The sequence below is a fragment of the Trachinotus anak genome, unplaced genomic scaffold, assembly GCF_046630095.1.
Source record: "Trachinotus anak isolate AG129_WGS33_773 ecotype Australia unplaced genomic scaffold, CSIRO_AGI_Tana_v1 ptg000004l, whole genome shotgun sequence".
Lineage (NCBI taxonomy): Eukaryota > Metazoa > Chordata > Actinopteri > Carangiformes > Carangidae > Trachinotus > Trachinotus anak.
Window position 1 is genome coordinate 14,093,271 of NW_027273855.1, and position 23,220 is coordinate 14,116,490.

General features: G+C 41.3%; 1 protein-coding gene across 4 annotated transcripts in view; it reads right to left on the minus strand.

The window, feature by feature from the left end:
- Positions 1 to 16,970, minus strand: part of arhgef25a (Rho guanine nucleotide exchange factor (GEF) 25a) — a 45,296-nt gene extending 28,326 nt beyond the window's left edge. The window contains exons 1-2 of one of the 4 annotated variants that reach the window (XM_071476199.1): positions 16,359 to 16,970; positions 15,039 to 15,177 (exon numbers count right to left, since the gene is read on the minus strand). In XM_071476199.1, the coding sequence (XP_071332300.1) occupies positions 15,039 to 15,177; positions 16,359 to 16,454 (235 nt within the window). In that variant the 5' untranslated portion in view covers positions 16,455 to 16,970. Of the gene's footprint in view, positions 1 to 3,856; positions 4,342 to 15,038; positions 15,178 to 16,358 lie in introns of those variants that run through there. The other 3 variants (XM_071476198.1, XM_071476200.1, XM_071476201.1) reach the window with 3 other exon arrangements.
- Positions 16,971 to 23,220: the final 6,250 nt, after the last annotated feature.

The window sequence follows — 23,220 nt, forward strand, 5'->3', positions numbered from 1 at the left end:
TGCATTTCTTATTCAAACCTCTTTATAATATCTTTGAAATGTATGTTTGAAAAGTGAATGTTTTCAACGACCTTATTTAACAAAACAAATATTGGGTATATTTTAGTGTGGCCTAAAATGCATTCTGAAGAGACAATTCAGCCCAAAATCCCATCCCAAAAAAAGAAGTCGATATTCAAATATATTCTATTCTATTCTTTTCTATATGTATTGACTATATACCTTGTTTAAGCTTGATCCTACTTTCACTTCATCCTTATCTTTCTTTTGTTTGCTCTGTCCCTCTGGCAGCCTCCATTTATGTATGACAGCTTTACCTCAGGGTGCATCCTAAATACCATTAGATGTGTGGGAGGCTGTGCTGCAGTAAAGATGCAATTTAGAAATGATTGTGTTTTTCTGACGCATACATTACCATGTATGCATCAGGAAAACACTGTCAGTGTCACCACCAGAAGTCTGCACAGGCTTTTTTTGTGAATTCCATCCTTTGTTTGAATATCGACGTTTGATCCTTAAAAAAAGAGCGCACATATATTCATTCAGCGTGTTGCTGCATGCTCTGATACTAGAAGTAACGCTTGCTTTAAAAACATCTCCCAAAATGCAACTTTCCTCCTCAGATCTGATTTGATGAATCCACAGGTTGACTGTGGACAATATCAGAAAATGGTACATCATCTATTTTTAAATGGTTTGTCAGCAGTCTTTGCTGTCAGTAATGGCCCTTTGGTAGCCAAGCTGGTTATGTGAGCAGCGCTAACATCAAATGATACATGCTTTTCCTTTTCTCTTTCGTTGTACCCATCTCCCCACCTGTCTAGCTTTCTGGCCTTTTCTATCATGCTGAGTACTGCTCAGATCAATAATCCCACCCCTCCCCTTCCCCTGCACTCATGTTTAGATATTGTAATATATTTCCTGTGACTATTTTCCATGCCTTCTGGCGATTCTCAGTCCTGTAATCAACGTGAAACGCACACACTGTGACAACAACAAAAAACACCCCTTCACACATTAACACATTACCATGCTTAGCTAAGGATTCTACGGCTGGTCTTCCTGTTTCATTACACATTGATTAAGACATGAAAAGAAATGTGTGGCAGGACAGTCTGCACAGGGCCACTGAAAACCATTGATTTGCTTGTTTTCCTGACGCACTGCAGTCCCTTCTCTGCATAACCATGAATGGATTGGAGGGAGGACTGATGACCATCGTGGGCAAGTCATTTAGTCTGAGCGACAGCAGCTGGAATTACTTCAAGTTTAGCCGTTCACTGAAAGATACATAGAGTGTGTTGATGTGAGTGTGTGTGTGAATGAAAGCACACGCCGGGTACACATATGGTGTGACATAATGGCATACTGTACTGTGTGTCATCATCCAGCATGCAAGTACTGTAAGTGCTATTATTCCTAAGTAGGGAATGAATCACCTAGTACACTGTAATTTCCACTTGTGTACATGGAGTGGGTTTTTTAGAATCAATGAATAGTGTAGATGCATCGTTATGTCCAATACAATAGAGCAAGACAGCGCGTCACTGCTGTAAAAATCACAATAAAGAGGAAATTCTTTGTTAGCTGTTGATATCAGTGGCACATTAGAAATCTGGTAGCCCACACCACACCATCATTTTAATTTATATTTCGACCCTGATTTCCTTAGGCACCACTTCAACTGCTTCTACGGACAAACATAGACATTATTTGATGCTGTGACATGGTTGGCCTGAGAACCAAGAGCAGCGTCTTGGGACTGCCCGAGGACGAGAAGTCAGACCTGCATTTCTCAGTGTTTTTCCTGTAAACACCACAACAGAAACAACGGGTTCCTGAGTGTCAGCCCAGGTTGTGCTCCCACTGGACAAGCTCCTGGCAAAGAAAGATTCAGGAAATGAGTTTAAAATGTCAAATTTATCAGATAAAATGTCAAGGAAACAGAGCTGTATAGACATGAGATTTATTTATTTTTTTTTTTTAAAAAGGAGAGAAAGAAGTGCGATTAAAAACGTTCACCACAGCCTCCCCTTTTCCCCCTGACATAAGGTTAATTATAGAAGCTGCTTTTCAGTAGATGATTGGAAAAGACTGTATGTGAGCTCCTCGGCACCTCAGCAGGAGCAAATCAGTGGGAGCAACATAGAAATGTACTTTATATGCTCCATGAGGAGGTTTTATAGAGCATGCAGCTTCACATTAATAGTTAAGTTAGGCCAACTCTAAGAGACTACTGTAGTTTTAAAATGTGGCTTCTCCAGAGGGGGTAGAGCGTTCATATGTCTCCTGCTCGGATTGTAAAGATCAAGAGGTTTTCTGCCTCCAACTGTAAAATATAAAAACATCTCATCTTGTAATGTTGGACCAGAGTCAGACTGCTGCATACACTTAAAGTTTTTTTTAAGTATTCCAGACTGTTGGAATAATGATCTTACTGTATGTTTATTGAGATTTCTTTTAATAGCCTGAAATGTTTCATTCTTCCAATCCCCCACATGTTTATATATTATGATCTAAGTGTGCGTGTATTTGCTATGATAACATGGTAGAGGTGCAGTGCGGAGCTGCAGGCGATGGAAAAGGAGAATATCCATTACATAAGAGATTAAACTGAAGGAATTTAAGGTATGTATCCAATAATATGAAAGCCTACTTCGGGAGCCCCCCTATGTACAGCGCCTCAGCGGGTAGATCCACTGTTTATCCCTTTTATGTAAGCTTGTAAAAGGAGAACAAACACATAGCGTGGCACCACAGTGTAAACTCATATAGTGCTATTAGACAGCGGTTTTGTTTTAACTTTGACTCCGAGCCACAGTGACAGAGGTCATGTGTCTGCACAGGACAGCCGCAGGGACAGAGAGACAAGCCGCTGACAGACAGAGGTAGAGAAGATAGAGAGATGTGATTTCTGATGTGTCCTGCTCTCAGCCTGATGTTACAGTGAGCCCTGAGTTTTGTATGAACTCTAAATAAGCGGCACGGCCTGTGGACGACGGTGCGCACTTACCAGCCTTGTTGTTATTACATATCTTGCCACCTGCTGTTCTTACTCAACCACACTATTCTAATGGACCTCTGCTATTCCTGCTGCACTTCATTACAACAAACAGGAGAGTTGGAGGGAGAGGATTACTGCTGTTTTGTTCAGCTCTCCCTGTTTGGGGTAGAGGAATGTTTCAGAGTAGCTTAGTCCCCCCTGTGTGTTTCATCCATCCACGTGCTGCACATACCCAACTGACACACACATCATGATGAGGACAGTTACTTTCCAAATGACACACACACACACACACACAGTCTCCCTGTCTTTCTATCTTTAATGGAAGAATGTTAAATGCATGTTCTCTTTCCTGCTTCTCACTCTGTAGTCATCTGTAGGAAGGCTTTTTTTTTTCATCTGCTTGCTCAGATGTGTATGTGACACACATCTGTTGCTTTAGCTGGAGGCAGAGAGAGCAGCCGAGAGGATTGAGGCTCACACTTAAACCATTAGCATATGCTCAGAGGAATGGAAGCAGAGATAAGGGAGAGGTGGGTGGACATCCAAGAAAATGTGGAGGAGAAGAAGAGCAAGGTATTAAATGGAGAGGAGAGGAGAGGAGAGGAGAGGAGAGGAGAGGAGAGGAGAGGAGAGGAGAGGAGAGGAGAGGAGAGGAGAGGAGTTATTGCCTGAGTTCAGCATGATCAACTGTACACACACGTACAAGACATGACTCACACACATGAAGAAAAAAGCAAAAGTATTGTTCTAAAGGCAAAGAAACTTTAGACTGACGATGACAAACCTGATGAACATCAACCCTTTTTATGAGTTACTGAATGTGTGTTTGTGTGTGTGTGTGACACTGACCTCTGACTCGGGCATAGCAGCAGCCACACTTGGCCAGGACTTTACGGAACAAGTGTTGGCAGCCACAGCCTCTGTGGTGGCGATGGTGATGGTGGCCCCCTTTCATGCTGTTGAACCATGAGCAGAGGTGGGCATGGCCCGGCACTCTCTCTTTTTCCTACTTTCTCTCTCTCTGTCTCTCTCTCTCTCACCCTCACTCAAGTGGAGGTTCCTTCCTCAAAGTGTAAATCCCCCAAAAAGGTGACAGCTGATCCTCCTCCTCCTCAGTTGACTGCAGACAGAGTTAAAGCCCACATCCAGACGGAGAAGAAGAGAAAGAGTCCACAAAAGCAGCGGCAAAGAAGAAATCCACACTCACAGGGTTTTTCAGCTGGTGATAAACAGCCAAGGAAGCATTCCAGCAAGCTTATCGTTATACTGAATGTACTCCCTTCTGTCTGTTTTCTTTTTGGTGCTGAGCTCTCGCCTCTGTGAACTGCCTGGTCAAATGACAGACTGGGAGACTGCTTCGGAGAGAGGGAGAGAGAGAGAGAGAGAAAGACAGAGAGAGAGAGAGAGTGATAGCGAGGGAGAGAGAGAAAGAGAAAGAGAGAGAGTAATGGGAGGGGTGAGAAGGGTGGAGTCTGCAGCTCTAGTTGCTGGCTATTCCAGGATAAGGTTCCCACTCCCCTAATTTTCTCTCTTCCTGTCCTCTGTTCCTCTCCCCTCTCTCTTCCCTCCTCTCAGCTGTTTTCTCTCTCCTCCCCCCTGTTTCCTCTTGCTCGGCTGCTGTCCCCCGTTTTGTCTCTTATCCTCTTTTCTACATGGTTGAGTCTCATTTTGGCATGGGTAATGCTTACAGGGGCTCTTAGATGTCCAACTCAGAGTGCAGATTAAATGCCATGCTCTCTTGTGTCCACTCATAGCTGACCCTGGAAATAGTAACTCCCAGGTCTGTAATGATACATAATGCTATTTACAGAGGAGAGGCCATGTTGGGTTGAAGGTGTCATGTATATTCCAGTAAGGCGACCACAGCGTCATCACCACAGCCTGTAAGTGTGTTACACTTTCTGAAGAGTGTTCACAGATCATAGTGGGTTTTCCTGCCTGGGACATCTCCAATATTGACTTCATTTATAATCATGGAGTGAGCATAGTGAGCGTTTTTTTTTTTTTTTCCCCCTTTGTGTTTCCATGGAGTGAGCAGGCGGGCTCAAATTTCACAATGCTGGCATTCTTGGTGTGTGTGTGTGCGTGTGTGTATGCGTGCATGTGCGCGTGTGCGTGTTTGTAACAATAGTTATTTATCCTGACAATTCACTGTCCAACACAGTGGCACAGTCCAACCAAAGAAACCTATGGGCTAAAGAACAGCTCTTTAAATTTAGATTAACTGAATCATTTTTACTGTATGCTCAGATATTAAACTGAAATTGATCCTCAGAGAGAAATAAAGACAGATATTGTGATTGTGGTTTTATATTGTTAAATATACATGTGTTTTTGGGCTAATCTTGTGAAATACATATCTGAAAATTCATGGTCATTGATTCAAAAATCTTGTAAATCTACTACTTGAAATAAAGCAGTCATATTCAAGGCCAATATGGTATGACTGTCTACTGTAGGTCCTGCCCTTTCTTGATTTTCCAGCTGCTCATCAGAAAATTATGCATATGTGTGTGTGTGTGTGTGTGTGTGTGTGTGTGTGTGTGTGTGTGTGTGTGTGTGTGTGACAACACAGGCTTGTGTGTGTGTGTGTCTGTGTGTGAGTGTTCATGTGGGTCTGTGACTCAGTGAGTGTTCCGATTATCAGACAGACATCTGTGTCTGGTAGTAGACATATAAATGTCTTTCGAGTTATGTGTTTCCAGGTGAAAAATGATCACACACACAAACACACAATCTACCAGTCTACGTAAAGCTTCCACAATCATGATGATTATGTCACTTCTTAGTTTTCTTTTCTTTTTCCGAGTCAATTTGATGAACGTGGAGAATAATTGCTGCAGAGTCAGTTACCACCATAGCTGTACACACTAAGCGTACCATATTTAGATGTGTGCTTTAGCCTACATCAGAGCACATTAGACTCAATTAACAGTAAATTATGACTCATCAGCTGATGAAATCAGTCTGTTGAAATGTCAGTATGGAAAGCAGATTTATTTAAGGCAACAACCAAAGATTTAACTGGCACAGGAAGGAAAACACAAACGGTTCGTGATAACGCTATTATGAGACATTGCGTGTTCTGAGACACAACCAATTATTTTCTGACCAACAAACAGCATTTCTCAGGCCTGAAGCTGCTGAGCTTATGACTCAGTTGGTGATCTCATCTCACTTTTGCAGTGCACATCATGCTACGCTCCTTTCACACAGGCTACAATCCAATTGTATGGAAATCACCACCTGATTACTGCAACAAGGAAGATCAGCGTCACAGCACCCACTCAGGTTCCTCTTTAAGGGCATCGACGGAAACAGGAGAAGACCGAGTATCGGCTGGCACAGAAACCAACATGCACGCATTAACATGAGCACGCACATCCCTGAGGTGCACTGTCAAGTGCTTCAATGGTTGGCTGGCCTGTCTCTCCAGCATCCATCTCCCCACAGTGACAGGGTGGTGGCAGATTGCTGTCAGGATGTTTCTGTCGTCTACAGGAGACGGTCAGAGCAAACAGAAGCCTGGCTGCCTCACCCATTAGCCACACAAGTAGAGTACACACACACACGCACACACACACACACACACACATACACACACAGTTGCATTAGACCCTACTCTCTCACCATCTCTCTGTTTCTTTTTCCTCATTCACAAACACGCAGAGAAAACTGAAGCTGCTCTCACGTGTGGGAGAAGAAAGTTCTGTACCAGTGAGAGAAACCCCACAGTGACAGATATAATATCTATTCTCAGGTTGAGACAGCACACTGATTTGCCACATGCAACACTTACAACCTGCACACACACAGATAGATCACAATCCCACCCCACCCCCCCCCCCCCCCCACCCCCTCTCCCACCAGGCCTCGCTCCGTCTCTCCATTTCTTTGCTGATAATGGATGCTTTAAAGCGACTGTGATTGAAGGGGCAATTCAGCAGAGGAATATTGAACAGTGCTGCTGAATGTCTCCACTTGTCTGACGCTGATACGGCTGCCAAACACTGTCTAAGCACGGGAGCACAATTCAAAGTGGGTTGAGAAACAATGGATTTGACAGCAGAACAGAAGGCTTACAAGAAACAAGATAAAACGAAGACACTAAGACAAGAATCCGAGTGCAAAGCATCACAAATTCAGCAAACACTGCCTGCACTCTTCATCATTCTACACCAGCACCATTGACACAGGAGAGAGATAATAAAGACTACATCGCTCTTGAGATGCATTCAAAATTCATGAAGTGAATGCAAGGAAATCTTTTCATGTGCTCTTAAGTTAGAAGACGCCACAGTGTGTTTCTAAAAGACACCCAGTAGGGGGCATTTGTACTTGTTGCACAAGGTTGATTGTTAGTTCATCCAGTCACTGGCATTGCTTTGAAGTCAGTGCAGTCAGTCATGAAGGAAACTGTATTTTTCTACTTTCCTTTTGGCATACAAAATATCACACTGTGGAAGAGACTGGTATTACCTTCAATAGACTGAACGACCAAATCTCAGATGTAGTTGCTGCTCAATATGGAACGAAACCTTTGAATAAATGAACACCGATATTGGCACAGGAGACGTGCAAAAATCCCTGAATGCTACCAGAAGTATGGAAAAATTCCTTCCCTAGCTTAAAGGGAGGAGCAGGGGATGTGAGGTGAGGCGTGCATTAACACCCATTCATCTCTCTCCTTTTATCTCTCTCCCTCTCCTCCACTCCTACCCTCTCACTCTCTCCCCATCTCCGACAAGTCACATACACGCACTAAAGATGATTCATCTGCACACATATGCTTGTGCAGGTGTGGAGAAAGAGACCTGGATGGCTGAATAAAATCCATACATGTACATTAACACTGGGCTGGATTTAAAGACTAGTGTGTAGATTAGCACACTCGCAGACAAATGGGTGTGTTTTTCATCTCAGCCAAGCGAGCCGAACAGGGGGAATGTATCCTCTTTCCACTCTGTGTGGGAGACAGCCCGTCACAGTTTAGGAGGCGTGTTCAGAGTGGAATCTCGAAAATGATTTATGAACATAATACAGCTCATGCAAAAGAACACAATTTCCCAATGTTCTTTTGTAGTGACAGTGATATTGATGACACAATACAAACTGCTGGAGTAAACTCATTCATAATGTACATGCGCTTAAAGTACAGAGGGAACAAGCAAATAGGCAGAATTCATATGACATAAGCATGCATACTAATAGCTGCAGCAAGTCTCAGATCAGCAAATATGCAGTTGCTTATTCGCAGTGTGTTCCCCAACCCCCCACTGACATTAGCCTCTCCTCACCCCATCAGCCAGCTGAAATCCTGCCAAATTATGCTCACTCAGATTTCCTTTTCCTTCCTCCTTCTCCCTTGCTTTTTCTCCTTTAGTTCCTCTCTTTTGTCTTTCTTCCTCCCTTCATCTCTAAGCTGAGCGCCAATTAAGGCAAACTGGCATTCTGGACAAGCTGATGTGAAGGAGGAGGCTTTTGTTTTTTTGGCTGACGTCCCATCATGGAGCAGGAGTCACAGAGTAACTGTCCTGTTCTCCTCTCTTCTGCCCTGCTGGTCTGCAGAGAGCTGCTGTTTTTGTCCAATTAGACTAAACTACACTGCTGGCATACAGTGGGGAGATAGATGGGCGTGTTTCTCTACGTGTATGCATGCATTTGTGTGTGTGTGTGTGTGTGTGTGTGTGTGTGTGTGTGTGTGTGCACTTCGCAACTAGTACCACTCAGTACCTCCCGCTGCTGTACCTCCCCAGCCAGTGCAGTTCTCAGGCAGCAGGAGCTCTGCCCTGCACAGAGGAGAAGTACACCACCCGTGGAGACTTGTTTCTCAAAACATCCACAAAACTCATGCGCCTCCCACAGTTACAAGCATACACACTTTGTACACACAAGCATTCACACAAACACATACTCCTCAACAAGCATATCCCATCCAGCTCCTGTATTTCCAATAAGCCACGGTTATATTACGTAAACTGGAGGCTGTCAGAGTTTCCCCCTCTACCTGACCCACAGCCTTGCCCCCTCTCTTTATCTCTCTGGCACTGCTAGGAAAAGCTAGCACTGAGACTCTGGGACTGCTGACTTTGTTCAAGGCTTAAGCCTGAGCTAAAACGCCACCCAAAGGAGAAAATGTTAATTAAACAAAAGCAAACCCAGGGACCACACATGGAGAAACACTGCTGTGTTATCTTTGATTAATTAAAAACCAGCAGTTTTGCTGTCGTGGAAAAAAGATTTTCAGATATTGTTTCTGCTACATTGCAAACTTTGTCCGAATCATGCTGCAAATTCATATATACAACTAATAAAAATCCAAAATAGTATCCCTGATTTTTGTTGTGAGCATACGTTGCATGTTTGCCTGTCTCCATCTGCCTTCTCCCTTCCAGGTCAGTCCGTGGACTAAATGCCAGCTGTGCTGTGGAGCAGTGACCTGTGAGGTGTCTCAGTGACCTGGCTGACGTAGGCCTTCCAGCTCACCCTGCCTGACCCATTTCAGTGAAATACAACATGGGCTTCTGCAATTTAACTAATAATAAAAAAATAATAAAACTAATAAAAACAGAGCCTAATTGTTCATGTAAAATTACGTATTTACATGTTTCAGGTTTCTGAGGGAGACAGAGGTGGTACTCTTTCACCACTTAGTCATACTACCAGGACAGCCAACATACTGTATACAACAAAACTGAATATACCCCTGTATAATATTACAAGATGATTCAAAACTATGTCATCTTACAATAATTGCAGTATTATTAAGTTGGAGCTTTGCATATTTGATCACATGTACAGTACAATTAAAAACAAACACATTTAGATGGATACACTGAAAATACAGGCGACAAAATTATAACTTCAATGCAACAAAAGTGAGTACACATGTGATCCAGTTCAGACGAGTTACATAAACGAGGTTAAAAGAAATAACCTGTGAACACTACAGCTTTCTCATTTTTAGCCTGGGTTGTGTCTGATACAACATGGCTCGCAATGGTAAACAACTGCCTGAACAAGTAAGAAACCAGACTATGCAACTTCATAAAGAGGGGAACAGTTACAAGAGCATCAGAAGAACATGAGCTGAAACAGCTGTAGCAGAGGTTAGGAGGTAGAGGGAGGGCCATACCACCAATAACAGAAGGCACAGTGGCCATCCTCAAAACATGACACCACACAGAATTAGCTATTTACACAACCTTGCAGTGAAGAACAGACAGGTAAGTGCTTCTCACTTGCCACATGGATTATCTGGGGAAACTGGTGTTTCAGTGATTGATCAGACAGTGTGAAGGACACAGCATGAAGTCAACCTCTACGGACGCTGTCCGAGAAGAAAATCATCGCTCACAAAACTGCAAGATTAAACATTGCCAAAGAACATGTGAAGAAACCTGATGAGTGTTGGCAGCACATTCTTCAAACGAAACCAAAATGAATTTGTTTGGATCGGATGGAGTCCAGCATGTCTGCCATGGACCTGGCAAAGACAGTAACAGAAACATGGAGGTGGGAGTGTGCTGCTAACAGTGCTGCTTGAGTGCAACAGGTGAAAGGGAAATGACATCTACACTATGAATGCAACTTTAAATATCAAATCCCGGTCTCAATAGTTTGGCAGGAGATGAGTTTTCCAATATGATAATTTTCCTCAACACACTGAAAAAAGAGTTTTTCCAAAAGAAAAAAGTGAACACTATGACCTGGTCAGGTCCCCTGACTTGAATACAATAGAACACATGTGGAGTAATTTACAGTGGAAAGAAAAGCTACAAAACCCGTCTCGCAAAGAGCAGCTGAAATGAGTCAACTGTGAAGAATAGCAGAACCACAACTTTGTACTGGTATAATCCATGTCCAGGAGCATTAAATCTGTCAACAGAAAATACAAAATGTTAAAAAATAAATAAATAAATAAAAGAGCTTTTTCTAAAAAACAAATAAAATTGCACTAAATGGACATTTTAGTGACTTAGTGCTCAGTTTATAATATATATTGTAAGCTTTTGCTTATGATAGATCTGTGATCCTCAATTCTTTAAAGCAGCTATAGTCAACATTTTTACAAAAACAATGTATCAAAGGACAATGTGAAAACAATGTGACAATGTGAAAGGGAGTCACTAATAGTGATGAACCTAAAGAGAATTATAAATATGCAGCGTCTCTCAGCTTTACGGAGCTTTGTAGGAAGTTTCAGCTCATTGTTTAGCTCTACGGTCCCCATCTGTACTGTTTCGGTTTATTTTCACTCAGTTCAGACGGCTGCTTTCAGCAAGACCAAGCCAAAAAAAACCTTCATTTATCACTTTAAAAGGTGATAATGTCAGTGTTGTGTCCACAACATGTTTCTGCTGCTCTTGAGTGGCCAAAAATCAGTTACTGAAGGTTTAACTACAAGCTTAATAACTTGATCAGCGCTGCCAATTCAGGAAAAATGAAATCCATGTGGTTAGAAGTCCACATATACCTGAGGTTAATGTCTGCTATTTCTCTAGAAGACTTTTCAGAAAGAGTCTGATCTATAGGTCAAAGGTGCGGATAACAGAATCAAGACACATACAGGTCCATTGTTTACAAATACTTCTGGTGGTAAAGACAGGTAAGGAAAATCAAGCCGTCTTGGCCTCACACAGAAGCATAGAGAGTGCTCTGAGCTTTTGTAATATTTATGACAACATTGAGCATATGGGTCTAGGTATGTTGTAGGTCTTGCATTGGTAGTACTAATCATATTATCCAGCTCAGGCTGTATGAAGTCATCTGAGGTGCATTCCAGTAGAAGGATGTTACATTTGTGTGATGTACATATACAGTATACTGTATATAAATTTGCACACAATTACACCTCTGTGAGGTAAAGCTGTGTAATCTTTGGTCCTTACAATACAATATGATTCAGGTTGATCTTTGCCCATTTAAGGTCACACACACAGTTCAGTCTCAGGGTCCTCAGAGATCAGCACTTCTCCTTGGATGGCACACTCTCTCAGCCTCTCACAAACCCCAATATGGACAAGGGCATGCGTTTTCTGCATAGTTTACCACACAACTTCTCATGACTAGGGTGAATGTTGTTATTTAATTTTAATTTGTACACTAATGAGTACCAAACTGGGTACATCCTTTCAAACATAACCATGCTTTCATAGGCATTTCCCTCTACAAGTTCTCTCCAGTCTCTTGTTTTGATCTCTGATCCTTTCATTATTTCAGGCTTTATTAGTGAAAGATTGGGAAAATCAAAAGAAAAAGACGTCATATTTGCAATACTGTAAAAAGAACAATTAGTACTATTCAGCAGGGTAAATGAAGAGTGGCACAGAGAATATTATGCAAGTGTGTTTCATATTATGTTCTCAGAAATGTTCATTATTACCTTTATCCAACAGATGTTTCCTATAGATATCAAAATTCATTGCCATAACTGTTTTCAACACCAGTAACAGCAACACCAGTGCTTTAAGTTGCATATGAGCATCTTCAAAGTGAAAGGGACATCCATAGTGTGTGTGTCTGTACACATGAGTAGTGTATGCATGTGGCTGTGGGTCACTTACAGCACTGTTGTTGTTACTGGTTCAGTGCAGTTTCCTGTTTGCAGGGCTTCATGCATCTTACCTTGAAAAAGACAACATCATAAAGCACAGCGTGTCTACACACACGGCCATCCATCATTGATCAGTGTTACGAAACAGACACAGCAGACGTATTATCTGGGGGGAGTGAGAGTATGAACTATATACCATGGCTGGGAGTTTAAGGAGCCAAGAGGAAAAAAAACTAATGAGATTTGAGAGAAATATGATCAGCAGCTCTGTGTACTTGGAGGAGGCCAGGTTTAAAATACCACTGCTGAAGACACTGCTTTGAAGCAAGAGGATACATAAGGACTGGAAAAGAAAAGAATGGAGAAAATAGGGAAAAGAAGGTGATCAGAGGAAAAGAGACAGTCTTTCTTTGGTAAGTTTAACTGCTAAGAAAGTGAGAAGAAGAGCAAAGTGAAGTGGGATTGGAAAATGAGAAGAATTCAAAGGAAGGATCTGAATTCATGGAGGCGGGCACTGTCCTGTAATTCCTGGGAAGCCACTTGCAGGCATCTTGTTTCTAACACATAACAGATGGGCCTATGGCCCTATGAACTACATCTTTAAAAAAAAATCTCTTCCACTGACACAACAAGAGATGGAAACAACACTATGACCTCTGCCAGTCAAACCATGGCAACCATTTTTATCTTTTTTTAGTGATTGTACAAAAACACCCAGCTCATTAATTTTTTGATAGGTTCAGTACTTAAGTTCTGATTTGCAAAACCTGCTTATTAGCACATTATTACTGTAAATAGTGTATTGTCTATAGTATAAAAAAATCCAGGTTTTGTGACATCTAGGTTTTATGTCTTCTGCACTGCCATCTCTGGGCTAGAGGTAATGGTGATAATGATACTGACAAAATAACAATGCAACTATGAATGACCAATATTGACGTTTAACGTTTACTAAAATTGCCTTTATTTTCAAAAACTACAGAATATTCACTTAAGTTTCTAACATACACAGATTGATAAAATCTAATTTGCTCATTCACAAAACTATGAGCCATCAAACAGCATTTCATTAAGGGAATATTATCATGGTTTTATAGCAAGTAGAGCCAACTACTACTATGTTCAGTCCCACTTTGTGTTATGCCATGGTCTGTATCTTGTTGTTGTGGTTCAGATGTTTTTCTGCCTTGTGTTTCATTGATTTTCCATCCAATTTTCCATCTAGAGGAAATTGGGCTATGCAAAAACAATTGACCAGAGAGGCTTGTCTGGGACTGTAATAAACAATCTCCGTTTTGGTCATCATCCTTGCAAATGGCCCTGAATAATGCATTTCTTTACTTTTTTTTTTTTTTTTTTTGCTATTCCAAGCCCTGGGCTTTGAGCTAAAATAATATTTGGCAGCATTAACCTCAGCAGCACACCCCATCCTAGTACGACCATTACAGATAAGCATCGCTGACAGCTTCCTCTGGCCTCACTCGCACCCCTTCTGTACACCATGTACTGTTCTGCACAACAGTTAGTGGTGCAGCCACATGGTACACACCACCAAACCTCCCATATATACACACACTCTCCCTCTAACCCAAACCCAGATCCAGCTACAAAGCTCCTTTTGTTTTATTCCACTCAAGGAAAATGGCAACGCACGCAACCCCTTCACAACAAAATCAGAGTAAGTGCAACCAACACTGATGGGGCAGAAGGGGAAGGGAGGCAGCTGAACATGTTTTCTCACCCCATCTGGAAAGTGTTGCATGTGTACACGCGTACACACAAGAACTCTCTCTCTCACACACACACACACACACACACACACACATACTTATGTATGGTACATTACAGCACAGCAATTTACTGCCATCAGTGCTAATAGAGGATACAGAGGGTGGAGTTTAATGAGAGTAAACCACCAACATACAGGTGACTCCCATCTGATACTTTCCCTGAAGTTATTACTACCTAATGACCACCATCAGATATGGCAGATGGGACTCAGGCCCTGTGTTGATTCACATATGGCTAGCATGAAAGACCAGGCTAAGCTGAAACTAAAGACCTGGGCAGTAGCTCATGTGGCACATATATATATATATATATATATATATATATATATATGTGTGTGTGTGTGTGTGTGTGTGTGTGTGTGTGTGTGTGTGTGTGTGTGTGTGTGTGTGTGCAGATATTGTTTATATATATCTTGACTCTTGAGTCAAGAAATCACTGTTTATATGTCAGTAGCAACAGGAGTTTCTCATGAACATCAAGTGGCTGAGCAGGCTGTTTTAGATGTCACTGCACAGAAATCTGAGACGTTTCACACAAAGAATCAAAGCCAAGTCTGGAAGTTTGTGTTTCGGTGAGTCTCTAAGCTCTGACTGGTTTGGTTAGGGGCCAGTGTTTGGACTAGCATTGTGGGTTTTAGGTCACAAAATGGTCTGTCACACTCAGTGCAGCTCTTTCAGGTCTTACCTGTTCTTTCTGTCCGCTCTGGGTTTTCTGTAGTAGTGGCCTGCTGCTCCCACTCCAGCCCCTCTGGCTCCCAGAGGCCCTGGACAGGCCCCCTTTCATCCTCACTTGATGGGAGGTCTGCCTCACCCCCTTCTGAGAGCTACACACAGAGATGCCTTTGTCAGCGGTCGGTAGAACCCTGCTCTCAAGGAGGAAGTGATGGTAAGATTGCACAGAGTACTTTTGGTCACACAACCACAAAACATTATACCAGTGGCTGTTTGTTCCCACAATTTCCTCCATCTTTTCATCCTTTTCTCCATTACACACTGAGCAAGAATGCGATGGAAATCACTGAGGTCCAACTTTTTGCCACAGAGCTTGAATAAGAACTGCTTCTCAGACAGCAGTTTCAATCTGCATTTAATGTCCAACCGCACGACGGAGGTTAAAAAGGGCAAGTGGAGTTATCACTCCTCTGCAGAGACAGAGGGAGATTATAATCACTGTTATGATTTTTACCACTATCTGCCAGGGAGGAAATGATTTATCAAGATAAACATTTTTCAAAGAGAAAACAGAGTTTCAAAGAGAGAGTCATTTGGACTTTTGGTACATTCTGACCCCAGCATGTTTTCATTTCCAGATGTTGTGTCAAAATCTGCATTCTGTGACTCAGTCAAGTTCATCAAATGCAATTTTTAAATGACTTTTATGGTAGACTTCATGTTCATTTTGTAAATGGGCATTTGAAATAGCCGATAAAATAGTGTTTATATTTGAGGATGGAAATTAACTGGAAATATTATTTCAGTAGATCAGATCACCTGTATTTTAGGTCCTCTTCTGTTTTAATGGCACCAGTTTTTTTGTTTGTTTGTTTGTTTTTGTTTTTTTATGTAGAAATGTGTGTAAAAAGAAGAGAGAAGAGAGGAACTGAAAGATAAAGACAAGGAAAGAAGGATGGATTTGAGGCGTTAGACCTGCATGACTTTGTTTATGGTCAGAAGCTTTAATCACCACTACTCTGCTTCCTCTACGGAAACAGCCAAGATTCCACCCGAGCACTGAACAGAGACTAGGAACCTTTGCATCCCGTTCTCTCTCTCACTCCTCCCTTCACTTCTCTAGCTTGACCATTTTAGGTTCATGACCAAGTAATACAAATGACACAAAATAAACTTGGTATGCAATGATGTGAACCAGAGATAAGCTCGACGTCATGCTCTGCAAGCCCTGAAAAATGCCTCCATATGTATCTGTTGCTTTCCTTTTGAATTTGTGGCATTATGCTTTCACATAAACAGACAGTAAATACACAAACACAGCTTTACAACTCACCCACTGTTGATTGGGCATGGCCACAGAAGTAAGCACATCAGCCATGGCTCCCAACATCTGGTCAGTGCGTCCCTGATTCTTCTGTAGAGCCTTCATTCTCCTCAACACCAAGCAAAAAGTCAAACTTAAATTATTCTCCTTTGCTGTTGTGGCCTCTGATCTCTGGTTCTACCACAATCTCTGTGTCCTTTGTCTCTCTTGTCCTCTGTCTTCCGCTCCTTAAGTTCTTGTCTCAGCAAATTGTGCCACAGTTTGGACCTGAGCCACTGCAGCGTGCCTTGTTCTGTCTTGACACACAGGAAACCTTACGCATATGAATAATTGATCCTGGAAGAGGAGGGCATATGTCTGTCTGAACCTGGGAAAAAAAAACACTTGGACAGGAACCTCAGAGCTTTTCCCTCTCCCAGTGCACACAGGTGAGTTGGCTGCAAGTGTCTCTTAAGTCTGTCTTAGTCTGGTAAAGGTGTCCACTGATAGAAGATTTTCTTTGGCTACCTTGAGTAGTGTCATCTGTCCCCTTCTTTGTCATCCTTCAGTTTCATCCTCATGTTTCTCTGTGAGGTGGGTCCTCTCCTGTCCTCCTCTCTGAGTGTTGAAACTGTGAGCTGTGACTTCAGGGCTTCACCCTCCCTGAAATCCTCCTTTCTTGTTCTTCATTGGCTATAGAGGATCACCACCCCCTCCCCAAAATCTCTCCTACTTCAATCATTCCTTCTCTTCTTTCATTTCTTCCTCTTTGTCTTCACTACCTGGATTTCTTTCCCCCAATCTCAAACTATCCCAATCTTTCCCATATCTCTTCTGGTTCTACTTTGCACTGTCCTGGCACCCTACACTCCCTCTTCATCTTTGCCCAAGTCTCAGGCAGTGACACATGGATTGTGTGAACTCTTGAGCAGCGGGGCAGCCCCAAATAAGGTATGAACACACAGCCCATGAAGCTCAACTATTTAAGACACTGTCACCGATCGTACACACGTTACACAACTTCTTTAACTGCACAAGTAATCACACCAGTGTTGTTTGTTTGTGGCTACTTGAGAGATCGCTTGCTATTAAAAGTCAGAAGGCTTGCAGAATTGTTTGCTGTCAGGTTGACCCTGCAGGACATGTGGGGAGTTTCTGTGTGTGTGTGTGTGTGTGTGTGTGTGTGAGAGAGAGAGAGAGAGAGAGAGAGAGAGAGAGAGAGAGAGAGAGAGAGAGAAATCAGACGTTTTCCAGCAACTGTCTAAACCTGTGGAATCACCTGTTACTGTCTTAATATACACAGGTCACACTACAACAGCTGGAGTTAAAACCCCTAATGATCATGTGATCCCAATGTGATTTTCTATAAACCATTTGAGTTATTTAAAAGTTTCACTGGAGCATTTAATAAAGTGATAAATCACACTTCCTACACTGCTATTTTCTGTGGTATTACACCATTCAAGAATTCAAAGTTTGGACTTACTTTATCACTAGGCAAACAAATTGTGTGAATAAATTCACTAATATGGGAAAATGTGACTGTAACTTGTAAGTTGTGCATGTTATTTATATCCATTGTGACCGCAAAGTTTTGAACAACAGCAAAAATACAACAAAGGAAGAAAGAATAGGCACCACACTTAACCTATAAATTGAAACACATGACAACATGGGGGAAAATAGAATAACATAAATGTACATGCATGATTCCAGGTCTTAATTTGTGATTTAATAGGTAACAGACTGATCTAGAAAAAGAAGTCTCTAATAATGAGTATAGATTTAAAGGCTGGTCCACTGTCAGGGTGATCTATTTTTTATATGAAGACATAAATGAAGCTGGTTTGACAAATGTACATGTATGTAATTCTGCTTTTGTTCCAATTTCACCATCATGACCAACCTGGGACATGATCCACATCCTCTAAGCTGTTACTGGTTTTAGCAGGTATTTGGTCATAAACCAAATAGACAAATAAAAAGTTTGACCTGGTGATGGTGCTAAAAGACAGACAGCAATTCATCCTGATGCCACCGTGTATGTCTTAACCAGTTTCCATGGAAATGCATCCAATAGTTGTTGAGACTTCAGTCTGGACCAAAGTGGTGGTCAATAATGCTATAATAATCCTATTCCTGCAGCCACCCTCCTTGTATCACTAAAAAAACTGGGCTCAAGTTGATAAGAGATTTAAAAGGACAGCGATGCAACCAATTGTTCTGAAGCAACAGGGAAACAGCAAAGTGGTTCTCAGCTGTACCTGTCCATAAACTGAATGATACAAAGCAGCCGTCAAGACTAAATGAGTATCATTGAAAGTGATTTTGTGCTACTAAATGTAGACCCATTTTATAATAGTGCTTTCATTGGGCGTAATCCTGTTAGAGCTCAAATGCAAAAACATCCAACAGCCTGTTACAGATGCTTCTTGAAACTGAAGGCAACTTGCCCAGAAAAACATCACAATCCAGACTGTGTTTTTTTGTCTTTGCTCTAAATCATTTAATCATTATTAACGTCAACATTTTCTGTGCTGTTCAAAACATTAGTCACATTTTTATCTTTTAAAACATTTTTGAAGTCTCTTGTGCTGACACTTGTGAGTGTGTGTTTGTTCTACACTTCTTGAAGATTGAATATAATTCAAGTAAGCTATAAAGGTAGAAACAACTCATTTTGATTAAAGAAATGGTCAGAGACTGAACATATGCATAGAGCATATCTGCTCCTCAGGGGAAGTATGCTCAACTTTGGCCCCAATCTAAGCTACAGAAACACACAAAGCTTTACAAACCAGACAGCAAGTCAGTATTTGTGTTTTAATCACCTGGAAGCAGAGATCCATGTATTTCTTTTATTTATAGCTTTATATGTTTTTTGAGTCTCTGGGACAGTAAAGATGTACAATTTAGGATTTATTAGTATTGTTTTTATTATTATTATTATTTCACCAAATATCAGGCAGATTTTGGTAAATCTCCCATTTATGTCCCAGAGTTTTATACCTCCACTGAGCCTAAGTGCAGCCTAAGATCTGCACACTGTCCTGTTTTGGTCATATGGAGTCTAGGCCAAGGGTGATCAAGCCTCTTCCATGAGAATCTCTACAAGACCTGCCCAGCAGTAATGTTGCCACACCAGTGTCTGCACTTTTTATTTTCTGAGGTATTTTTTAAGTTATTAGTCTATAAGTCATGAAAAGATATTTCTCTAATACTTTTGATGAAAAGCAGAAGCATGTTTTCCTTCACCGCATCCACTTGTGTGACCTTTCACAGTCAAAGACACATGCCAAGCATACACAGAGATGATAACCTCCAGAGCAGGAGTCATCTATTATCAATTCGCACACCTGAAGAAATTAGAAAGCAACACACCTGTTTAGTATGATCTCAAATATTTTTTCTACGGCCTGCATGTCTTTCTTAATTTTTGACAAAAAACATAACCTGCAAAACACTGGAATACAGTGTGATACAGTGATGGCCTGGTTTTAAAGAGTTGAACTTGAACCCAGAAAAGCTTCCTTTGGGAAAGTTTTTTTCAATCAGTACTTGAGTACTTAACCATGAAGCGAAAACACAGTGGGGACATCAAGGTGACTTGTAACAGGATGGTTGTCATCTTTGTGGCTGACACAACAGTTTTGTCCACTAATGTGTTGTTTGAGGCTTCTAGTAGATGTTGGGCCAACACTGAATTTCACACATCTGAAGCACATAACAAAATCACCTTGTGGCGGGAAAAACTATCTTGCAGTGGGGCCAGAATCCTCCTGAGGAGAAATATTAGCTCATATCAGCTTGAGGTTGCTTTGCATATCATCTACGATAATCAAAAGCTGAGAAAGATGTCTAATTCATTAATGTTTAAAAGGTTCATTGTTTTCTATTCACTTCAGGTGTGTTAATTGACTATTGATGGCTTTACCTCTGCCTGTGAGGCCATTTCCTCTCTGTGTTTGACATGCTCTGATGACTCTGCTAGACTAAAAGCTTAAACAGTACTATGTATGTGAGGTTTAGACAATGTAGGTACGCTGTATCTTTTCATTAACATCATTTATTAAACACTGATTCTCTGAAAAACTCTGCTGTTTTAGCACCTTTGGTAAAAATAGGAATTTGGTTAAAGGCAATTTATGAAAGAGGACTCTGCATTTCATCAGAGCAAATGATTTCAAAACATTTGAAAAAAGTAAAGACTTGACTTATATTTCAGAGCTCACTTTCATACCACAGGAGGATTGTACCTAACAACTGAATTTATTGTTGAATTAAGTCCTAGGATCATAACCCTGTTGAAAATGTCACTTTTTAGCAACCAGACCCTGAATCTTTCAAAACTGTCATGAATGACTTACATTTATGTGACTCCATTTAGATTCCTCTCTGCTACTTTCTCTCCTCTTGGCTTTTGAATTTTCATTGAGCCAAGGCAGATGTCTAGATTCCACATTACCTTAGAAAAAACACCAGTGGAACACTTGCAGCAGAAGAATTAAAAAGTACAACAGGCTTAGTACAATTAGTCACCGGCAGCAGTGCAGACCTGAGAGAATTTACTAATAGAGGTGGAGTAAAGATATAAGAGCATAAGGAAAGATTAAGCTTGGTGTTGGAAGAAGCTAAGATTGCTTTGTTTTCATACAGAGGTTCCACATCACCAACACCACAAGGTCCAGACTGACCGCGGAGACATAAGGATCACTTTATCCAAGTGTGAGCTGCCAAAAGTGGAGCCTACAGGCCTGTGATGACTGTTAATTTGATGACAGACTATAATACAGCCAATTGACACAATAACCACTTAGCAGTGAAATTATCTGCAGTGTGCGGTGAATTTGAAACCTAAGTCGAATGGAAAGTTTGCAAATGACATCATATTATCATCTCTGCTGGCTGTCAGACATGCGATCATGTTTCTCCTCACCACCAAATCTGTCTTCACCAAGTAATTATCTTGACAAATCTTGATTTTCACTGTGCCATTTTTCACTTATAGTAAATATTGCAAATGTGATTTAAATCGGTTTTAAATAAAAAGCTTCCTATGGCTGAGGGGTTGAGTGAATAACAGAAATAGTACAACCCGTAAGATTTCATGTGAATAAAACTACAAGAACCCTTTTGCAAAATGTTAAAACCTCATAATATCTGCATAGGTTTGCCTTTTTCTGTAAAACAAGAAAATAAAATTCATTTTCATTTATTGGAAAATCTGCTACTGAATATCACATTGCAATATCAGTCCACTTCACATAGGGCCTGTATCATTTATCTCTTAAGGCTTCATTTGTTTTTATAAAAAAAGAAGATTAAGAATGATATGTAAATACACTTATGAAGCAGAGAGAGTGAAACAATGCACTGAGTTGTGGTGCTCACATTTTCATACTCCTTTGCTTCCTTGACCTAACCTGACCATAAATCTGTCTGTAGCAAGCTTCGTTTTTATAAAAACATTGGAGTTCCTCGGCACTGAACAATTCATCTCCTTAGTGTGCAGTATTTGTTTTTCATATCCCACCCTTGAGTAAAAGCACAAACACCACAAACCTCTACTTCCCATCATAATAACTTTCCCTAAATCATCCAAAAATCTCCTCTTTGTTTTGCATAACAAGTTTAGCTCTGTTTCCTCTCATTGACCTGATTCCTGGAGGGTCTTAGATGCTTTAGAACAATTAGCAGAGGAGGCTTCAAGTCTTTTAGCCACATAGCTGGAATTAATATAGCAAGTGCTCCGTGTCTGAGCAGAGTAGATGCTGGTAAGACCGGCCCTGGAGAGACTGCCAACAATCTAATATTAGCTGAGCACATGGCTGACTTCAGAATCAGTCACTAAGCTGGCTAAACTTAGTTCATTGCTTCCCAAGCCTCTTTCCAAGTTCTTGTGCTCTACCACTGACCTCTGCTGGGTACTGTGGTGTCTGGGGAGAAATTGGACTGCCTTTTGCAGCGATGAGTGAATGACTCTGTGAGGAATTTGCAGAATAGGAGGAAAATAAATCTGACCCTAGAAGGAAAGTGTGAGTACTATCAGGAGGTGGGATTCAGAACAAAATGTTCTTTCACTCACACACCATACCGATAATCATTTGTAAGATTTGATGGATTATAGAGCAACCACTTTGTGTTCCGAAATAAACGAAAACCTGATGTTAAAGTGCGCACTGTGTGTGCTATGCTGCCCTCATCTGGCACGACAAAGAGATCATTCCTGTGTTTCTAAAAGGATAAAGGAAAATAACACACACACACACATACACACACACAGACACACCACTACCCCGCCCTGTTGTGCCAAACAGACTTCCCTTTCCTATCAACTTCATTTCTGTTTTGGCTTCACAAGCTATAACTCTTTGCCCCCAAGCATGTCCTTTTTTTTTCCTCTTCCTGTGTTTCATATCAGCAAGGAGTCAAGACCCACCTCAGGCTCTTGTGTCTAAACATAGCACCTTTTGAGTAATGGGTCAGGTTGGTGTGATGCTATAGGTCTGATCTGATGCTTTACAGCCGTGGAGGCAGCATCTAATAAGGAATTGGCTCTGGCATTGATGGGATTTAGTGGGATTATGTTGTTGGAGGTTTTTCAGCTTGAGCTGGCTGCTGTCAACAGCATATAGCCAGTTGGTTAACTCTTCAGACAAATCAGCAGCTATAGGGTCTAAAATTCAAAGTGCTTTTGAATGAGTCTATTTTGCCACAGTGGCTGTATTCAGCCGAGACGGGGCTTTACAGTGACACACATCTGATGTCGCAATAATTTTCTTGGACACAGAATTTGATAATAAATTGTTCTACTCTTGTAAGGTGGAGACATGTAAGTTGTATAAAAATAAGATGTGCCTTGTTAAAGGTTTGTTGATATATTTGGAGGCTA